At 40.1% G+C, this 15,770-nt stretch overlaps 2 protein-coding genes across 3 annotated transcripts; one reads left to right on the top strand and one right to left on the bottom strand.

Moving 5' to 3' along the window:
- Nucleotides 1-48: 48 nt before the first annotated feature.
- ankdd1b (ankyrin repeat and death domain containing 1B) lies at nt 49-4,940 on the top strand. The gene is made up of 15 exons (XM_034691737.1): nt 49-442; nt 848-948; nt 1,092-1,190; nt 1,280-1,378; nt 1,515-1,619; nt 1,727-1,828; nt 1,989-2,087; nt 2,567-2,665; nt 2,837-2,935; nt 3,113-3,211; nt 3,321-3,419; nt 3,614-3,709; nt 4,080-4,281; nt 4,520-4,651; nt 4,774-4,940. The coding sequence occupies exons 1-15, from the start codon at nt 268-270 to the stop codon at nt 4,827-4,829; spliced, it is 1,662 nt and encodes a 553-aa protein (XP_034547628.1). The 5' UTR covers nt 49-267; the 3' UTR covers nt 4,830-4,940.
- poc5 (POC5 centriolar protein homolog (Chlamydomonas)) lies at nt 4,908-13,459 on the bottom strand. 2 transcript variants are annotated; one of them, XM_034691735.1, is made up of 13 exons: nt 13,366-13,459; nt 12,372-12,455; nt 11,926-12,079; nt 11,132-11,239; nt 10,800-10,999; nt 9,552-9,728; nt 9,185-9,289; nt 8,298-8,477; nt 7,715-7,898; nt 6,500-6,627; nt 6,044-6,145; nt 5,658-5,837; nt 4,908-5,536 (listed from the first exon to the last, which is right to left on the bottom strand). In XM_034691735.1, exons 2-13 carry the CDS (start codon nt 12,453-12,455, stop codon nt 5,402-5,404), a joined length of 1,737 nt encoding a protein of 578 aa, XP_034547626.1. In that variant the 5' UTR covers nt 13,366-13,459; the 3' UTR covers nt 4,908-5,401. The 2 variants fall into 2 exon arrangements, with proteins under 2 accessions (XP_034547626.1, XP_034547627.1); XM_034691736.1 differs by lacking the exon at nt 11,132-11,239.
- Nucleotides 13,460-15,770: the final 2,311 nt, after the last annotated feature.

Here is a 15,770-nt window from a genome sequence, read left to right as displayed (position 1 = left end):
AATCAGAAGTCTCTTAAGGGTGTGAGCTTGTAAAGTAAACATGGATCAGCCCTACGGCAGAGAAAAATAGGAGCACTCTTCCACTTCAAGACTGCTGTTCATCATGTGAAGACAGGAACTACACAAAACTGGGAAGGCAGTTCATTTTAGCCTTTGTGATCTATTTTCTCAGTTTTTTTCTGGGTTTGCTGGACTGTACACTGGACTGTTTATTGAATTACACCAAGTCCAACTTTTTGACAACAAGATACCTTAAAGGGCTTCCAAATGGAGAGAAAAACGTCAACTTTAAGGTCTGTGATTGAGAAACATCGTCCAAAGAAGGAGGATTTGGACCCCCGAAATTGGATGAAACAGGATGCTGTGAAGGGGTTTACTGATTTCATGATGAACAAGAACTCGGACGACGATACAGACGACAGCTTTGACACCAAAGAGATGTGTGAGTATGCTAGGACAAACACAAAAATAAACAAACTGACTTAGGGAATAAAACAGTTGAACATTTTAAACCAAAGTGTAACATAAGTCTCACTTGTTAAGAACAATCCCTTTGGGTTTGTACTGTTAAAGCTAGAGTTAATCATTACCTTTTCATTTGCGGTGTACTGACTGAATACTTATTTCATGAGACTTTCTTGGCAAGGAAAACAATAGATTTGTGCAAGGCGAAAGCCAACAACATGTACTCATCTCAATTTAGTTTACAATATGTTCCTGTCCAAGTTTTGACTCTGTTGCCAAATGCCTCACAAATCATCTGGTTGTGTGTTTAGCCTGAACTTACATGCAAACATAATTAAATACTGAAGAAGTCTTAAACATACCTGTCTGCTACGTTGTGCAGTGCTTCAGGCAGAGAAGCAGTTTATGGAAGCAGCCAAGAGAAATGATGTGGAGACCATGAAGACTCTGGGAAAAGGCCTGAATGCCAATGCGAAGAATGTGGTGGGTCCAAGTAGAAAACCTTTTATTTACATTGAAGCACATTGTGTTGTATGATCAGATCCAAGAGTCAAAATGCATGTAGATTCTAATATTTGATCAAAACCTCCATTAAGTTGATATACTGACTACTTTGTTTGCCTCAGAATGACAGGACTGCCCTTCACTATGCAGTGGCTGGCAGAAATACAGAAGCTGTGCAGCTTCTTTTACAGCGCAGAGTCAAGGTGGACCAAAAGGACAAGGTAAGAGGGCTTGAAATATCTTCATTTGAACACTTGAGTCAAAACAGCTAATGTAATACTTCTAAGCATTTCTGTTTGTGTTTTCATAGTATGGTGTGGCAGCCATTCATCTGGCTGCCTGGTTTGGCAGTTTGGAGATCATGAAATTATTAGTCAAGGCAGGGGCTGAGCAGAAGGTTGAGAATGAGGTAAAGGACAATTTTGTTCTGTCATTGCTCTGTAATGATACAAGAATTTTGGACCCTTCATCTTTTTATTAAGAGTAAAACATGTCCTGATGTATGACTTGATTAATCTTCTGGTATTTACTTTTTTCTTCCTCAGGAAGGTCTGAACATCTTGCACTGTGCTGCTACCAACAACCACACAGAAATTGTAGAGTACATTGTTAATGATCTGCAGATGCGAGAACTAGATAAAGATGACCAGGTATCTACTTGACTCCATTTTTTCATTAATCAACTGTAGGGTTCTGGGCAATTATCAGAGCAAGCAGAGTAAACATGGTAATTAATTCACTTATTCTGCTATTTCAGTCAGAACACCGGGCCTTTGCATTGGCGGCAAAGCATGGTTGTGTTGAAATGTTGGAACTGTTAATGGATCCATACGATATGGCCACAATGAAGCCCAACAAGGTGCGTGCAGACTCATTTGTTTTTGGTTTATGTGCATCTATTTACAATATGTGGTTGTTTATGCTCGTGTATCTGAAGGCACCTTTGTGTCACACCTGCAAGAAACCTGAAAGTCACACACTCTTTGATGCAAGTTGTTTCCCACCCTCCCTGCTGCCAGAGCGGAGACACGCCCCTGCACTTAGCTGCCAGGAACGGCCACTTGGATGTCATCCAACTACTGCTGCAGAGCTTTGATACTCGGGATGATGTCAATATGGTACATAATCATTGTAAACATCCTCTCAATCATGGTCTGGTTTGTGACAGTGTGTGTTCAGTGGCTAATCCGCTGCTGGATGGTGGCTTTAGTTTGGATTGATTAAGATGTTTCCAACATGTGCTGGAAACTATTATCTGACAAACCATACAGTGATCTGGCCTGAACTTCAGCTCTGACTGCTACATTGTACTTGATTAGATTTACATGGTGCTGGTGGTCAAAGGTTCATCTCACAGGGATTCTAGCTTAGTGATGGATGGGTATCTGAATTAGGATAATTCTATTATTGAAAGACTTCACAGAAAAACTGCATTCATCCAAATTACAACATTAAATAGAAATCATTAATCTATCAAATAATAAAAATGTAATAATTGGGGTCAGTTAAATTACCAAGTTACTGGTGTGAATTTTCTGCTGCTGTAACTCTTATCCTGCACGATGAGTACCTCTTCTAATAGATCTTTTTGTTTCAGGATGGCGAGACAGCTCTGTATCAGGCTGCCGATAATGGTCATGAAGGATGTGTCCATGTCCTGCTGGATGCTGGCTGTGATCCCAACATCCTTACAACGGTACACTACATCGCTATGCTGTTTTTCATAGAGAAATCTGTGACTGGTTTCCCTGTTGTTAACAATGCATTACTCAGAGAGCACTCAGTATGGTTTATACATTTATTTATGGGTTATTGATGTTTTTGCCCTCCTAGCAAAACCTACAGCTGTAAGCTTTCTGTTCCACAGGCCAAATGCAGTGCCCTCCATCCAGTTTCAGAAAGAGGGGACACCTCTCTTGTACAACTTCTGCTAGAGTACAAAGCCCATACAGACTTCAAGGATCAGGTAAGCTCACACAAGCTAGGTGGCAGTATTAAACTCTTTTAATAAAGTTTTTAGCACACAGACCACTCACACATGAGCTGTGATATTTACTCTATTCCTGCATGCATACCATTATAATCTTAGCGCTCTCCTAATCTAACAGTTCATTATTTAGACTCAAGATGTTCTTACTTTCAGCACCAGGAGGCACCTCTCCACCTGGCAGTTAAGCACAGTCACATCCCCATCATCCATTCTCTGCTGGATGCGGGCTGCGACATTAATGTTACAGATAAGGTATGATCTCACTCAAAAGGGGAGAGAAACAACATATATATAATTCAAGAATCAAATATTGGAACACATTTTGCATTGTTTTGACTGGTGCAATGTCACAAACTGTTAGAGGTCCCAGACTGCACTGCATATTGCTGCAGAGCTTGCCAGAATAGAAGTGGTGGAAATGCTTCTTAAGGCGGGGCTGGATCTAACACTCAAGGACAGGGTAAGACTTTGCACATTGTTTTTTTACAGCTAGAGTAGTGTAGGTACCTTTAATAACTACACTATGCTAATTTCAAAAAGTGGCATATTGATAGTCATGTATTTTAAACCACCACAGAAGCACAAGAAATCTATAAGCTTAAAGTTTGTGTCTTTTTTCTGAAACTGTACACATACATATTGGATCTGGAGCAGCAGAGTAAGACAGCTCTGGGTGTAGCAGTCAGAGCAGACGAGGTGATCATTGTGGACATGATCATCAAAGCAGAAAGATACCACGCCTGGAGGAAGGTAAGGAGGTTAAATTATATTCAGAACTTTGGCTGTCTTTGTTTGTGTAATAATCTATTCTTGAAGTCTCAAAATCAATAATTACATTAATTCATTCCCAATGCCTCAGTTCAGCTGACTTTAATCTAATATAATTCAAATGGGGACCGTAAAAAATGACTCACAATCCAGAAACATTTGAAAGCTAATCTGCCATCAGTTCAATTTTGGTTGTGCCTGAATCTCTTTTGATATTTGAAATGTTTAACTCTGGCTTTCATATCGCTAATCATGCTTCAGTGTCTCTCCAATAATTTCTCCCCATGGCCCTGTGTTCTCTGGGGCTTGTGGCCTTTATCAATCTGTTGACGTGATTTAATTGCCCTTTCAGGCCAACCCTGAGCTTAATGAGAGTGTTCACAGCGAGTATCCGTTAACTTTTAAACTCGACCACCGCTCTGAGACCAAGCAGCTCCGAATGATGGCATGGCGTCTGGCGTATGAGCTTCTGAAACCAGGAGACTGGAAGCGGCTGGCAGAGCACTGGGGCTTCACTAAGGAGCAAGTGTTGGCCATCGAGCAGCAGTGGACAGGTGCCACAACTCACACTAAATGGACAGGCACCTGACAGTGCAATTGGCAGCTGTTTGAAATTGCTAACACAGGCTCCTGTGGTCAAAATGTTAAAGATTCAAATTCTTTAAAAGGAAGAAATGTATAGAAATGGAATATTATACAAGCTTATTTCCTTTTTTGCCATCCTTTTCTCAGATCTTGAGGTAAATAAACTGTTTTTTTAAACTATACAGCTGTTTCTGTCTTTGTCCACAGGACATCACAGCTACCACGAGCACGGGAACAGGATGATGCTGATCTGGCTCCACAGGGAGGAGTTGAATCAGGAGAGCGCTGCCAAAGAACTGTACCAGGGCCTCATCCACATAGGAAACAGGAAAGCAGCAAGTAAAATAATTTTATATATATAAATATGTATATATAATGAAAGAAGCAATCTTTAACATGTAACTGTGCTGCAGGAAGGCATGCGCCAAACTTTTTTAACACAGTATTTGTTTGTCTTACAGATAAGATTCGCATGGAGGCAGAAAGTACCAGCGGCAAGGGCTGCAGCATTTCATGAGACTAAAACACCATATGGACTCATAAGATTTGACCCTATGCTAATATATTGTTCATCAACAACTGAAATATACAAAAGTCAACATAAAAATAATTTATTTCAAAATTCAAACTGTGCATTAGATCATTGTCATATGGCTTTGGCTGGTTAAATTAAACAAATACTCGTGGTGTTGGACGGTAGAGCTCAATCGCAAAAAACAAACATTTAAACGTGATATTTACACAATGCAGTTCATTTCACACTTCTTCATAATTTAAATTACCTTGAATGAAATACTTTTCCATTTTGCAGCTACTAGTTAAAACAGTAACATGTGCAGCTCTACATCTATGTAGTGCTTTCCTGAGAATATACCGGTTGTTTAGGAAATTGCACTTTTCATATTTATGAAAGGAACCTGAACGATGGCAATGGAATGATCACTTTAAATGTAGAGGGCAGAAGCAAACTGAACCCAACATCTCCAGACAAAAAGAACTTAAACCGAGTATAAATATTTCTAAAATGTTTTGAAAGGCTGCTTTACATGTAATATCCAAACTAGGAGAGTCACATTTTTCCGTGCCTGATCAGTCAACTACTTTGATAGAGTGAACATGGCACGTGCTGGTGTGTCCTTTTGATGAGCTTCTGCCCCCTGTGGAGCTCTGGCCGTGTTTGGAGGAGCGAGGAAACTTTGCCGCAGTAGCCTGACCAACCGTGAGCTGTAGGAATGATAGAGAAGCTGTCATTTTCCAGCTTAGATGACTCCAGGTACATACATAATAACAACAGGATATATAGTAATACTTGAGAGCGACAGCAGTAATGCACACTTTTCCATACCTGTGTAACTGGGTGATGGCGTTCCACTATCACAGAGCTCATGGGCGGAGCCACACCCATTACCTGGAGGTTACTGCGCGCAGCTTTAGCAATGTCTGCTCGTGCAGTGATGCGAGCTGTTACAGTCTTGGAGGGTTTTTGTTGACTGGCTGTAACAACACGACCACTGACCCCGCTGACCTGGAGGAAAAAATCAGGTATCATGAACAAATTTGGTAGTGTGGTAAAGATGGCACCTGCATATTACGTATAAGTTATTTGGTGATTTAAGTTGACTCAATTTGAAATCATTATTTGATGAGTTTCCATCATAGTTACATCGAGCTGTTTTGTGATGTACATGCATCTTTAAACAGAGTCAATAGATCAACATGTGTAATGCTAACCTGTTTATGGGAACTTGTAGTGCCACCAAGTGGCAATGAGCTGTGGACCACTGTTGTAGGAGGAGGTATGTCTTCTCTTGAAACAGAAGCACCAGAGCCCACCTGACAGGGGAATCAGGGGAAAGAAAGGCAAGAGTGAGGGTGAGAGAAGGTTAGTCACAGTGCAGCCAATTAAAACAGAGAAAGAAGTTGACAAATTTGATACCGATGAAAAAATGCATATGCATTTGAGGCATCTACATGAAAACATTAAAGGGTTGAACCAGCGTAGAGGTACAACGAATCAACACAAAGAAAGTTATGCAAATAAAACAGCACATTCAAACTTCTTATTTTAAGATGTTTTATATGTAAGATTGATAGAACGGTTGATCCTATAAGAAACTTATGAAGTAATTTAAGAACTGGGGTTAGTAAATGAATGTAAGTTTTCGTAAGAATTTGTCAGTATCTCACCATATCCTCTACCTCACTGTGAGATAGTTCCGGGCGGTCGAAGTGGACAGGGCTGAACCGTGTTGAGGAGACAGGACGGGGTTGAAGTTGAGCCTGTGATGAAGGCTCATCTTGAGGAGGTAGAATATCTACAGCAAGAAAAAAAATGTCCTAATGAGAAAGAATTCCTATGAAAGCCTTGATACAAGTTTGTGCTAGTAACAGAAAATCATATAATTAAATGCTGAATTTTGGACTCGATTTTACAAATGATACGAATCTTTCCCCATTAACTGATTGGGAAATCTTAATGACAGGCGTCCTGTGAATAAATTCCCTGATCAATCTGAAATTTCCTTTGAATGATTTACCTTTCCATTTCTTTTATTACGTGAAAATAAATACTCTCTCTGACTTGTCTGAACGATTGATAATAGAATGATTTTTAAATGGGATATGTAGCAGAGTAGCTAGTGCCATGACACATTTTTATTCTCTGGAAAATAAAAAAGTGGATAAGCATTATTTCTGCAAAACCTCAATAAAATAAGAGCAGTTTAAAAATGGCAACATATCACTCCATGTCAAACCATTTTGTGTTAGTCTGGTTAGCACAGCTGCATCATTTATGAGAGAGTGCAAAGAGAAATTCAAATATTGTTTAAATTAACTGGAAAAAAAGGAACTGAAAAAACAAAATAGCATGAAATGGAAACACTCATTTCAACACTTCCTAAAAAGCAGAGGGCCAAGCCACAGATCTTTTGTACAAGCAATAAATCATTACATCAGCAGTCACATGTTTAAAAATATATTACAGTGCAATAAAGCTGTGGACTAATTTGAAAAAGCTCAGTAATACACTGAGGTTACAACCTTTGTAAAGGAGCCCTCACTCAACACATCCAGAGTCATCACTTCATTAGATGAACTGGTGAATGACTCCAAGAAAACAACAAAGACCCTGTCCACTCCATTGATTTATACATCTACACAGTTGTCACTGACACACGTGGAACTCTATAGAGAAATGATGTTTCAGTCCTGATGGCTGCTTGAATCAATGCAGCGCAGAGACGATGCTAACAATGCCTTTGTGGTTTTTTATACAGAGCAGGGGTCTATTTTTGTTGCCAGGCAGCTTTAGGAAGAAAAAAACAGTGCAGTGATCTATTTGATTAAAAACATGGATATTCACAAAAAAATATATGGGGTGGTGCTCATTCTGTTACAAACCATGCTGATCATGAAGCAGAGGCTGCTGTGGTCGTCCTTCTGAAGTGTGGAACATGCCGAGAGCTTCAATATTGAGAGCGCAGACACCCCTCATGAAAGCTTTCTTCATAGATTCTTCATAGTGCTCCCGCTCGAGTCGTAGTCTCTGAATCTCTGCCTGGGACTTCTCTATGGCATCACAGTGCTGTGGAGACAGTTAACAGAGTGCAGAGAGAATCAGTCTTTCATCAGATAATATGACGCTGACAACACCTGATGTCCATTATCTATAGCATCATCAATAACACTGTTTTCAATATACCATTTACTTCTTTGTCACTGTTTGTATTTATAACAATCCAGTGACAAACCTGAAAAATACATGTCCCTATGTCTGAAACAAATCAATCATGGTAACCACTATTACTTTGGTCCTGCTTCAAATGACTCAACTTTATAAATACATGCTCCTTTAACTGAGTATCGAGTGTTGTGATTCCTTTGCTAATACACCTCGACGAGACAGTGTCAAGATTGAATTCAGCTAAGAAGAATCGCCACACACATACTGATTCATACACGAGTTCTCTGCTCACATATTTACCTCTGCCAGCTTGGCCTCATACTCCGCAGACAGGCGGGTGCAGACCTCCTCAGCCCTTGCACGGCAGGCCCGCTCCAATTTGACCTTCCAGTGTCTCTGGACCACAGAGTGCCAGCCTAACCACACCTTCTTCTTCAGCTGCCTGTTGTAGTGCTGCTGCGCTGCTTGAGCAGCATGAGCCTGCCAGAGAGCCACGAGAGCATGAAAATATTCACGAGGAAATAATTACACTCATAATTCATTCTTGCGCAGGTGATGTTCATTTCCTCTTGTGTGGCATTTTCTGTGTCATGGTTAAGACAGAAATGTGTCATCCACTAGTTTCTCCATTTTATTGAAATGGCATGAGCAACTTTTTTACAAGTATAAAAAAAATGCTTACACTTTTCTTTATTATTAATATTATTATTAGTTCAGTGTGAAGTAAGGTATGAAAATGAGCAGACTGTTCATTACTGTACTGACAAGATTTCACATATGAGAGTGTTGTAAGAGGAGATATTTGGGTAATTATGTGGCATGTGCATGTTCAGTGAGCAGTGACATTCTTGACTTATGGTTCAGCAACTCAAGCAGAGCCTGATGATTTGCATAAACCATTACACTAGAGGGACAGTAATTTAACAATGTTGAGTTCGTAGAGACATTTAAAAGACTTTTTTTCTATCTGTTTAACTTATACAACCCATGTGAATTTTGTGGTTTTGCAAAATGGGACAGCAAGAGAGGAGTGTGTTATACAAGCTGGCTGAGTTGAAAGCTTTATATCATACCAGCCTTTCCTCATCTATACAAAAGCCTGCAAGGACACCCACCCACTCCCTCTGTAAATCCCACCACAAATAGGTTTTCAACCTGTGGGAAACACCACATTGTTATCAGTTTACCTCTTCTTTAGCCTCAGCGTGCTGAAGTCTCCAGTGGGTGAAAGCCCTCATCTTTTCAAGCCTTTCTTTCTGTCTGTCCAACACCTGGCTCAGGTTTACGATCACCTGAGACACACGAAACACAGAAAACTCCTCAGTCTAAATAGCAGAATAAATGTGCTTTATATCTTTTGCCTTACAGGTTTCTAAATGATCATAAGCATGAGAGAAGGCATGTGAAAGTGAGTAAAGATACAAGTATGGATACAGCGCAGTCTGTCCTAATAGAAGTTTTTCAACTTAAACATCAAATCCTTGGCTGGTACTTAATCCATGTCTGAATACTTTCAAATTCTGGAGAAAGCAAATCAAAAAAAGGTTCAGTCACCTCATCTTTTCTCTGGTTGGAGGTCTCGTAGGTTTGTAGCAGCCCCTTCAGACCGTCTAGTTCTGACTTTAGGACAGCTGTTTGGGCTGCATACTTCTCCCTCTCTTTCTTCATCTCCAGCTTATGTTGCTCTTTGAATGCCAGCTTCCACTTCCTGAGCTCGGTCAGTACATTTGACTAATGAGGACATAGAGGGTGGGATGGTCACAGTGTGATCAGCTTTAGTAAATATGAACAGGTGTACAAACATCTTCAGTCATTTGGAGAGAAAAAAAGTGCAGCGAGTCTAGAAAAAGTAGAGAAAAATGTCAAAATGTAAAGACTTGGCAGATGTCTAATCTTGTTATGTTAGATTAACCCCAGAGACATCCAGCTAATCACTTGCATAATACTATTGTAATAAACAAAACCAGTACCCACAGATGTGATGTGATGTTTGGCTTATTTAGAGAGTAAAACAACATCCTCTACTCGCGTCCATAGGTCCTCACTGCCTTTTTAAAGGCTACTCTTTTCTAAGCAACACTTTGCTGCTGATTGGTTGTCATCTGCCCTCCATGAGTGAGATGAGCAACATTAGAAGAAAAGGGCAGGAAAGACATCCATGTCCAGGCACTCACCCCCTCCAAGATCAGACACATGAGTAAAAGGTCACTTGTAACCTTGGAAAGTAGAGCTGTCATCTTATCTTTGAGACTCAAACCACTTACAACATCTTGATAATCTCTGACTTATTCCTCACCATCACCTATTAACACTTTCCAGAGTGTTCCTTGCATTTTATCAGTCTCATTCTAATGCCTCCTTGCATTACCTTAAGAAATTTTGATGTAAACATCCTCTGCAGAATCAAGTTGCCGGTAACTTTTTATTTTGCAAACAGCAATGTGAAAAATGTGTATGCCATAAACAGCAAAAACTGACCAGCAAGATTGCTCCTGAAAAGTTGAATGAATGCTCTGTTGACTTTGTAGCACAGTTTTGACTGCTTGAACACATCTTTAGCACTACATGAAAAATTCAGTTTCCTGATTTCAATGTATCAAGAAATAAATAAACTAACAAAAATGTAACCGTGTTTGCTGGAAACTACTCAAAACACAATATTACTTTTACATCATCGCAAATATTCTTATGTAATAATAACACAACCTTCCATGGAGCCATAGAGGGTATCTTTGGTCAGCTCTAAGCAAAGCAAATTTAAGCCATACATTTTGAAATGAAAGTAGGAGGAAGCAGACTAACCTTCAGGTTGTGGCTCCACATTTCCAGAATGTTCTCCATCTTGCTCATATTCTCCTCTGAGATAAAAAGCTCTGTCACAGTGGCCTCAAGGGGGTCTGGGCTGTTTGACCTAGACCTATCAGATGGCGTCTGTAACCTGTCTGAAGGAGCGTTTGAGAGTGCTGATGCTCTACTAGATGATCGACCCTCTATCTCATCAGCTGGAACAAAAAGAATCAAAAACACAGACTGATGAGAAAATGAAACAAACTTGCAAATAAATGGTCACCATTTCTCTATGGTTACCTACAAATAAGACAATTTGATGAAAACCTTCATATTTCTGAATTTACCAAGAGAGGCTCTTGAGTGTGTGGGGGGCTCAACAATTAAAGGGGAGGCAGGTGATAATCTCACATCCTTGCTAGAAAGCCTTCCATCCTTTGTTTTAGTGGCTGCATCTAAGAGAGGATAGAAAGGAGAAGAGAGAGGCACAGGGAAAGAAAATATCAACTGGGGATGTTGGTGATGTTTTTTAACTACAATAGTTGAGTAAATCAAAAGGGTGCACAGGTAAGAAAAGATTCAGAAAACAAAAGAGAGTTAGGAAGAATAAAGGTGAAGGCAAGAATGCTGAATAAGAGGAGCACTGCTCCTTGTCCAGGAATGCATTTATGTCAATATCTTAATTAAATCCTGCAGGGGAGAGAGAAAGCCTGCACTCTAAAGAGCAGTACGGGCAGAGAGCCAGGAGATCATTACCAATCGTCTGTCTGCTCTCTACATCCCTGTGCACGACTCCATGACAGTTAAAGCACTAAACCTCCTATGAGAGCTGCAGCTGGAGCTCTAGCTGAAAGGGAGGCTGATGGACTGTTTAAGATGTGGGTATCTTCAAGGAAAGAGATGGGGGCTCGATCTGTCAGACTGATATCATATCCATCATGACTTGACTGGTTTACCAGACAAAAATATGAGGCTGATAAAACACTACAATTTTTCAATGTTGTGATGCCAAATCCTTTTTGACAGCTGATCATTTGATGAGGAGAGTGTTTGGAAAGGCTCAGGAAGTGTTTCTGTCAGAAAGGCTTAGAGAAATGTGTGTGGATCAAAGTGTCCTGCACACAAGAGGAACCTTAGATACCTGCTGGGTGCTGTGATTTTGGTTCATCTTTTCTCTGGGAAGTCCGACCCTCTGCAGAGAGATGTGAGGTGCCAAGCCGCTGCATGTGAGCAGCTGTAAGTGTCTCAAGCTTAGGGGTGACCACAGCATAGCGGAGAAGCTCCTCATACTCATCCTGTTGATGCATGAACAGCTACAAATTATATTGGACTCTGCAGATGTCTATGGGCATCTTCTAATAACTCATTTTTCAAGACACAGGGAAGCGAACAAAAATACACAATAAGGTGAACATATAACTGAGAGCAACACAAGCAACGAAACATTCATTGTGAGTGCGTTGTCCGTGAAACTGGGTGTATATTGTAACCTGTTGGAATGTGTGACACATTTTGCAGTGTCAAGAGCGGAAAAATGTGACTAATACACAAAGACATATGGATTGTGAATGTATTTTCTTGAATCACCTGAAGCTCAGAGGAGACAGAGCTGCCCCGATCAGAGTCCTTGGGCAAAACAGGACTGGTTGGTTCCTCTTCGTCTGACGACATCTAGATCACATGATACATAGATTTAAATGTGTTAGTTTATTGAATTGCTATCAACACTAACTCACAATGTGAGGCAACGTGTATCCCTCACATGTAAGTCATGTTCCTAGTTTTTCTCTGGACATAGGAAAGCTACACTTAAAGCTGCTGTTGGTAGTCACAGAGTAAACATCTGTTCAGAGAGAGGGACTTCCAATGTCAACACTATCACTCCCAACCAGATTTCCTCTTAGCCCCCCAACACAGATCGGTGTGTGCAGTCATGATAGTGCCGGACTCATAACAAATCGGAGATGTAGTAGGGGCTGCCCCTTAAACAATCAGGACAGATGATTGGAGATTAGCTGTGATTGGTGCGTCATAACGGGAAAGAGGGGAATAATAACACTGCTTGATACAAAGGCATTGGAAAACGCAGAGATTTCGCAATAGTCTCAAATTACTCCACTTACCGATGAGTACCGATGGGTTAGCTTTAGCTAGTTTATAGACAAAGTGATCATAAAACTTTTTTAAAAATCCCTCACAAAAAAATAACAAGTAACATCAGAGTTGTGGCTAAGCTGGCTAAATTATATTTGTTTTCTGCTTCTTCTGAGTAGAGAACTTTAATCTGTATTATTATCTAAACACGCAACACAAATCCTTGGAGGGGAAATAGTACAGTTACTGAAGTGTATGTTGTTTCTTTAGTTATGTTACTTATAATACAGGAATACACGCTTCCTCCTCACAGTTTAGCAAAACAAACTCGGAAAGCAGAGTAATGTTTTACACTTCTATACTGAACAATTAAGCTCTGAAGTAACGTGCCTACATATAAACCGAAGATACGGATTAACGTTGTTATTTCTCGTTCTTATTTCTACCTTTTTAAACAGATATTTCTCAGAAAGCTTCCACACTTTACCTCTTCCTCAGAGTCAGTTGGAAAACGCTTGCTTTGCCGTTTCAAACTAACCTACTCTTAAACAAAACGCTCTCTGATTGGCTGCCGATTCTACGGTACCATTCTAAACCTTCCCTGATTGGCTACAGTGTTTCCGTGGTAACAGTAAGCGGAACAACGCGAGCTTCACCCACATACTCACTACAGTGGGATTTATGGATTCTGCTGTTTTCACCGAGCGGCCGGCTTATTTGTTTGTTGGTTTGTTTATTTACGTTCTTACTTACTTATTTACTTTTTTAAATGTATTCACTCACTGACTTACTCTTACTTACTTTACTTACTTACTACATGAAGTATTAATACTTATGAGTTTATACAGTCTATGACATTAATAATAATAATAATAATAATAATAATAATAATAATAATAATAATAATAATAATAATAATTATTATTATTATTTTATTATTATTATTATTATTATAATACTTTTTTTTTAAAGCGCCTTTCTCAACACTCAAGGCTACTTTACAGAGGAATTAAAACACAATATATATAAAATAACACTATAAAATATATAAAAACAACAAGAAAAGTAACACCGAGTTAAAATGAAGCAGTGGATATTAAACAGAGAATGTGGATTGGAACAGATGGGTTTTGAGTTTTGATTTGAAGAGGGGAAGAGAGTCAATATTTCTTATGTCTGGTGGGAGTGAGTTCCAGAGTTGGGGAGTAGAGCGACCTGAAAGCTATGCTCCCCATGGTGCTGAGACGGGCAGAGGGCACAGAGAGGTGGAGGGAGGAGGAAGACCTGTGGGAGCGAGAAGGGGTGGCATTGTGGAGGAGATCAGACAGATACAGGGGGGCGAGGTTGTGGATGGCCTTAAATATATATAGGAGGATTTTGAAGGATTTGACTGGGAGCCAGTGAAGCTGCTGGAGGACGGGGGTGAAGTCAGCCAGTAGCAACCTGGACTATTATGAGTAACATTGCTGCATACATTTCAGACTCTATAGCAATCATAGCAGAAGGAATAGCCAACTAGCTATACAGAGCCTGGCTAGGCCAACATAACAAGCCAACTGTTCACAGAGATCATTTCTCCCTACTTTACCTATGCTGCTCCAAAAATCAATTTTTTACACATTAAAAAGGTGCACCCATTCAGAGAGGCAGCAGTGTTTTGCGAGTAGCCTGACAAGCTGCAAAGAGATAAGCTGATTAGAGCTGTCATTACAAAGAAAACCTTACCTGTCTTCTAAAGAAGGTGTAAGTCTTTGGGGAATACCACCACCCTGTGAACCTCCCTGTGGCCATGTCTCTTTTGTTCATTTAGGCAAAAACTCAAAAAAAAGTACAACAATTGCTGAACCCCCTAAAGACCTGCAGTGCTTAACAGTATTAAGTCACATTTGTGGGAGAGGCCTAAGGGCTTGGCAACCCTCGAATGGGACAGACTCTAGAGAGAGGAGACATATGGTTCCTCTCAGTCGTGGCAGAGCTGTAGGCAGCACTGTTGGACTGGAGCCTCCTCACCACCTGGCTGAGTGCTGAGGGTACTTCAATGTCCGAAGGTGTCCTGTCAGCATCGTTATAAGAGCAGAAGGCTGACTTTGAAACGGGGTTACGCAGGATGTGACATTGGTGACAGTGCAGTTATGTGTCAGAGAATAAAAAAATGAATGACATTTGATCATCCAGTCACAAAGTGTTGATGTCTGACACGGGATTTAAGAAGTCAATCTGATAGATGTCATATCAAAAACTGCACATTTTAAATAAAATAATGATCACTCTGCAAGGCCTTGTATTAAAATCCATCAGCACACATACATATGCATATCAAACACTCAACACATGCACACACATGCACACACACGCACACGCACACACACACACACACACACACACACACACACACACACACACACACACACACACACATTTTACTATTACAGTCTTGACAGTTGACGCAGGCATATGAATCTGAACCAGAACCATGAGGCACAGAGGATAATCCTCACTGCTCTGTGGGGAATGGAGGTTTCCTGATGAATGACAGGAAGCCATAGCTCCCACAGATTACTTACTTCATTTCAGAGCAGATGATTCACATGCTTTGAAAGGTTTTGGTGATATGTTCATCACAATTTCTCTGTTAGGCTGATTTTTTGTCATCCCGGCTTGGCTTGTCAGTTTCTCAGATTTTTTGTAGTGCCACTGATGTTAAACTGCATCTCTACTTTTGTTAAATAATCATAACAAAGGCTGTTTCGGCAAATTGTATCTTTGTTTTGTGGAAGGCATGTACATTTTACATATACAGCATGCTGTACACTTACTGTTTTCTTATGTAATGTGTGACAGTGTTTTTTTTATTGATAATAATAATAATAATAATAATAATAATAATAATAA

Source organism: Notolabrus celidotus, chromosome 9 (assembly GCF_009762535.1).
Source record: "Notolabrus celidotus isolate fNotCel1 chromosome 9, fNotCel1.pri, whole genome shotgun sequence".
NCBI classification, from domain to species: Eukaryota; Metazoa; Chordata; class Actinopteri; order Labriformes; family Labridae; genus Notolabrus; species Notolabrus celidotus.
This window is presented reverse-complemented; position numbering and strand designations above follow the sequence as displayed.

Bases quoted from the DNA above. Each gene is read 5' to 3' on its own strand.
- ankdd1b (XM_034691737.1), top strand. From the start codon at position 268: ATGGAGAGAAAAACGTCAACTTTAAGGTCTGTGATTGAGAAACATCGT. The intron at 949-1,091 runs GTGGGTCCAAGT...TGTTTGCCTCAG, and splicing joins ATGCCAATGCGAAGAATGTG to AATGACAGGACTGCCCTTCA. The intron at 2,936-3,112 runs GTAAGCTCACAC...TCTTACTTTCAG, and splicing joins ATACAGACTTCAAGGATCAG to CACCAGGAGGCACCTCTCCA.
- poc5 (XM_034691735.1), bottom strand. From the start codon at position 12,455: ATGTCGTCAGACGAAGAGGAACCAACCAGTCCTGTTTTGCCCAAGGAC. The intron at 12,080-12,371 runs GTGATTCAAGAA...ATGCATCAACAG, and splicing joins CTGTCTCCTCTGAGCTTCAG to GATGAGTATGAGGAGCTTCT. The intron at 5,838-6,043 runs GTTAGCATTACA...TTTTTCCTCCAG, and splicing joins CTACAAGTTCCCATAAACAG to GTCAGCGGGGTCAGTGGTCG.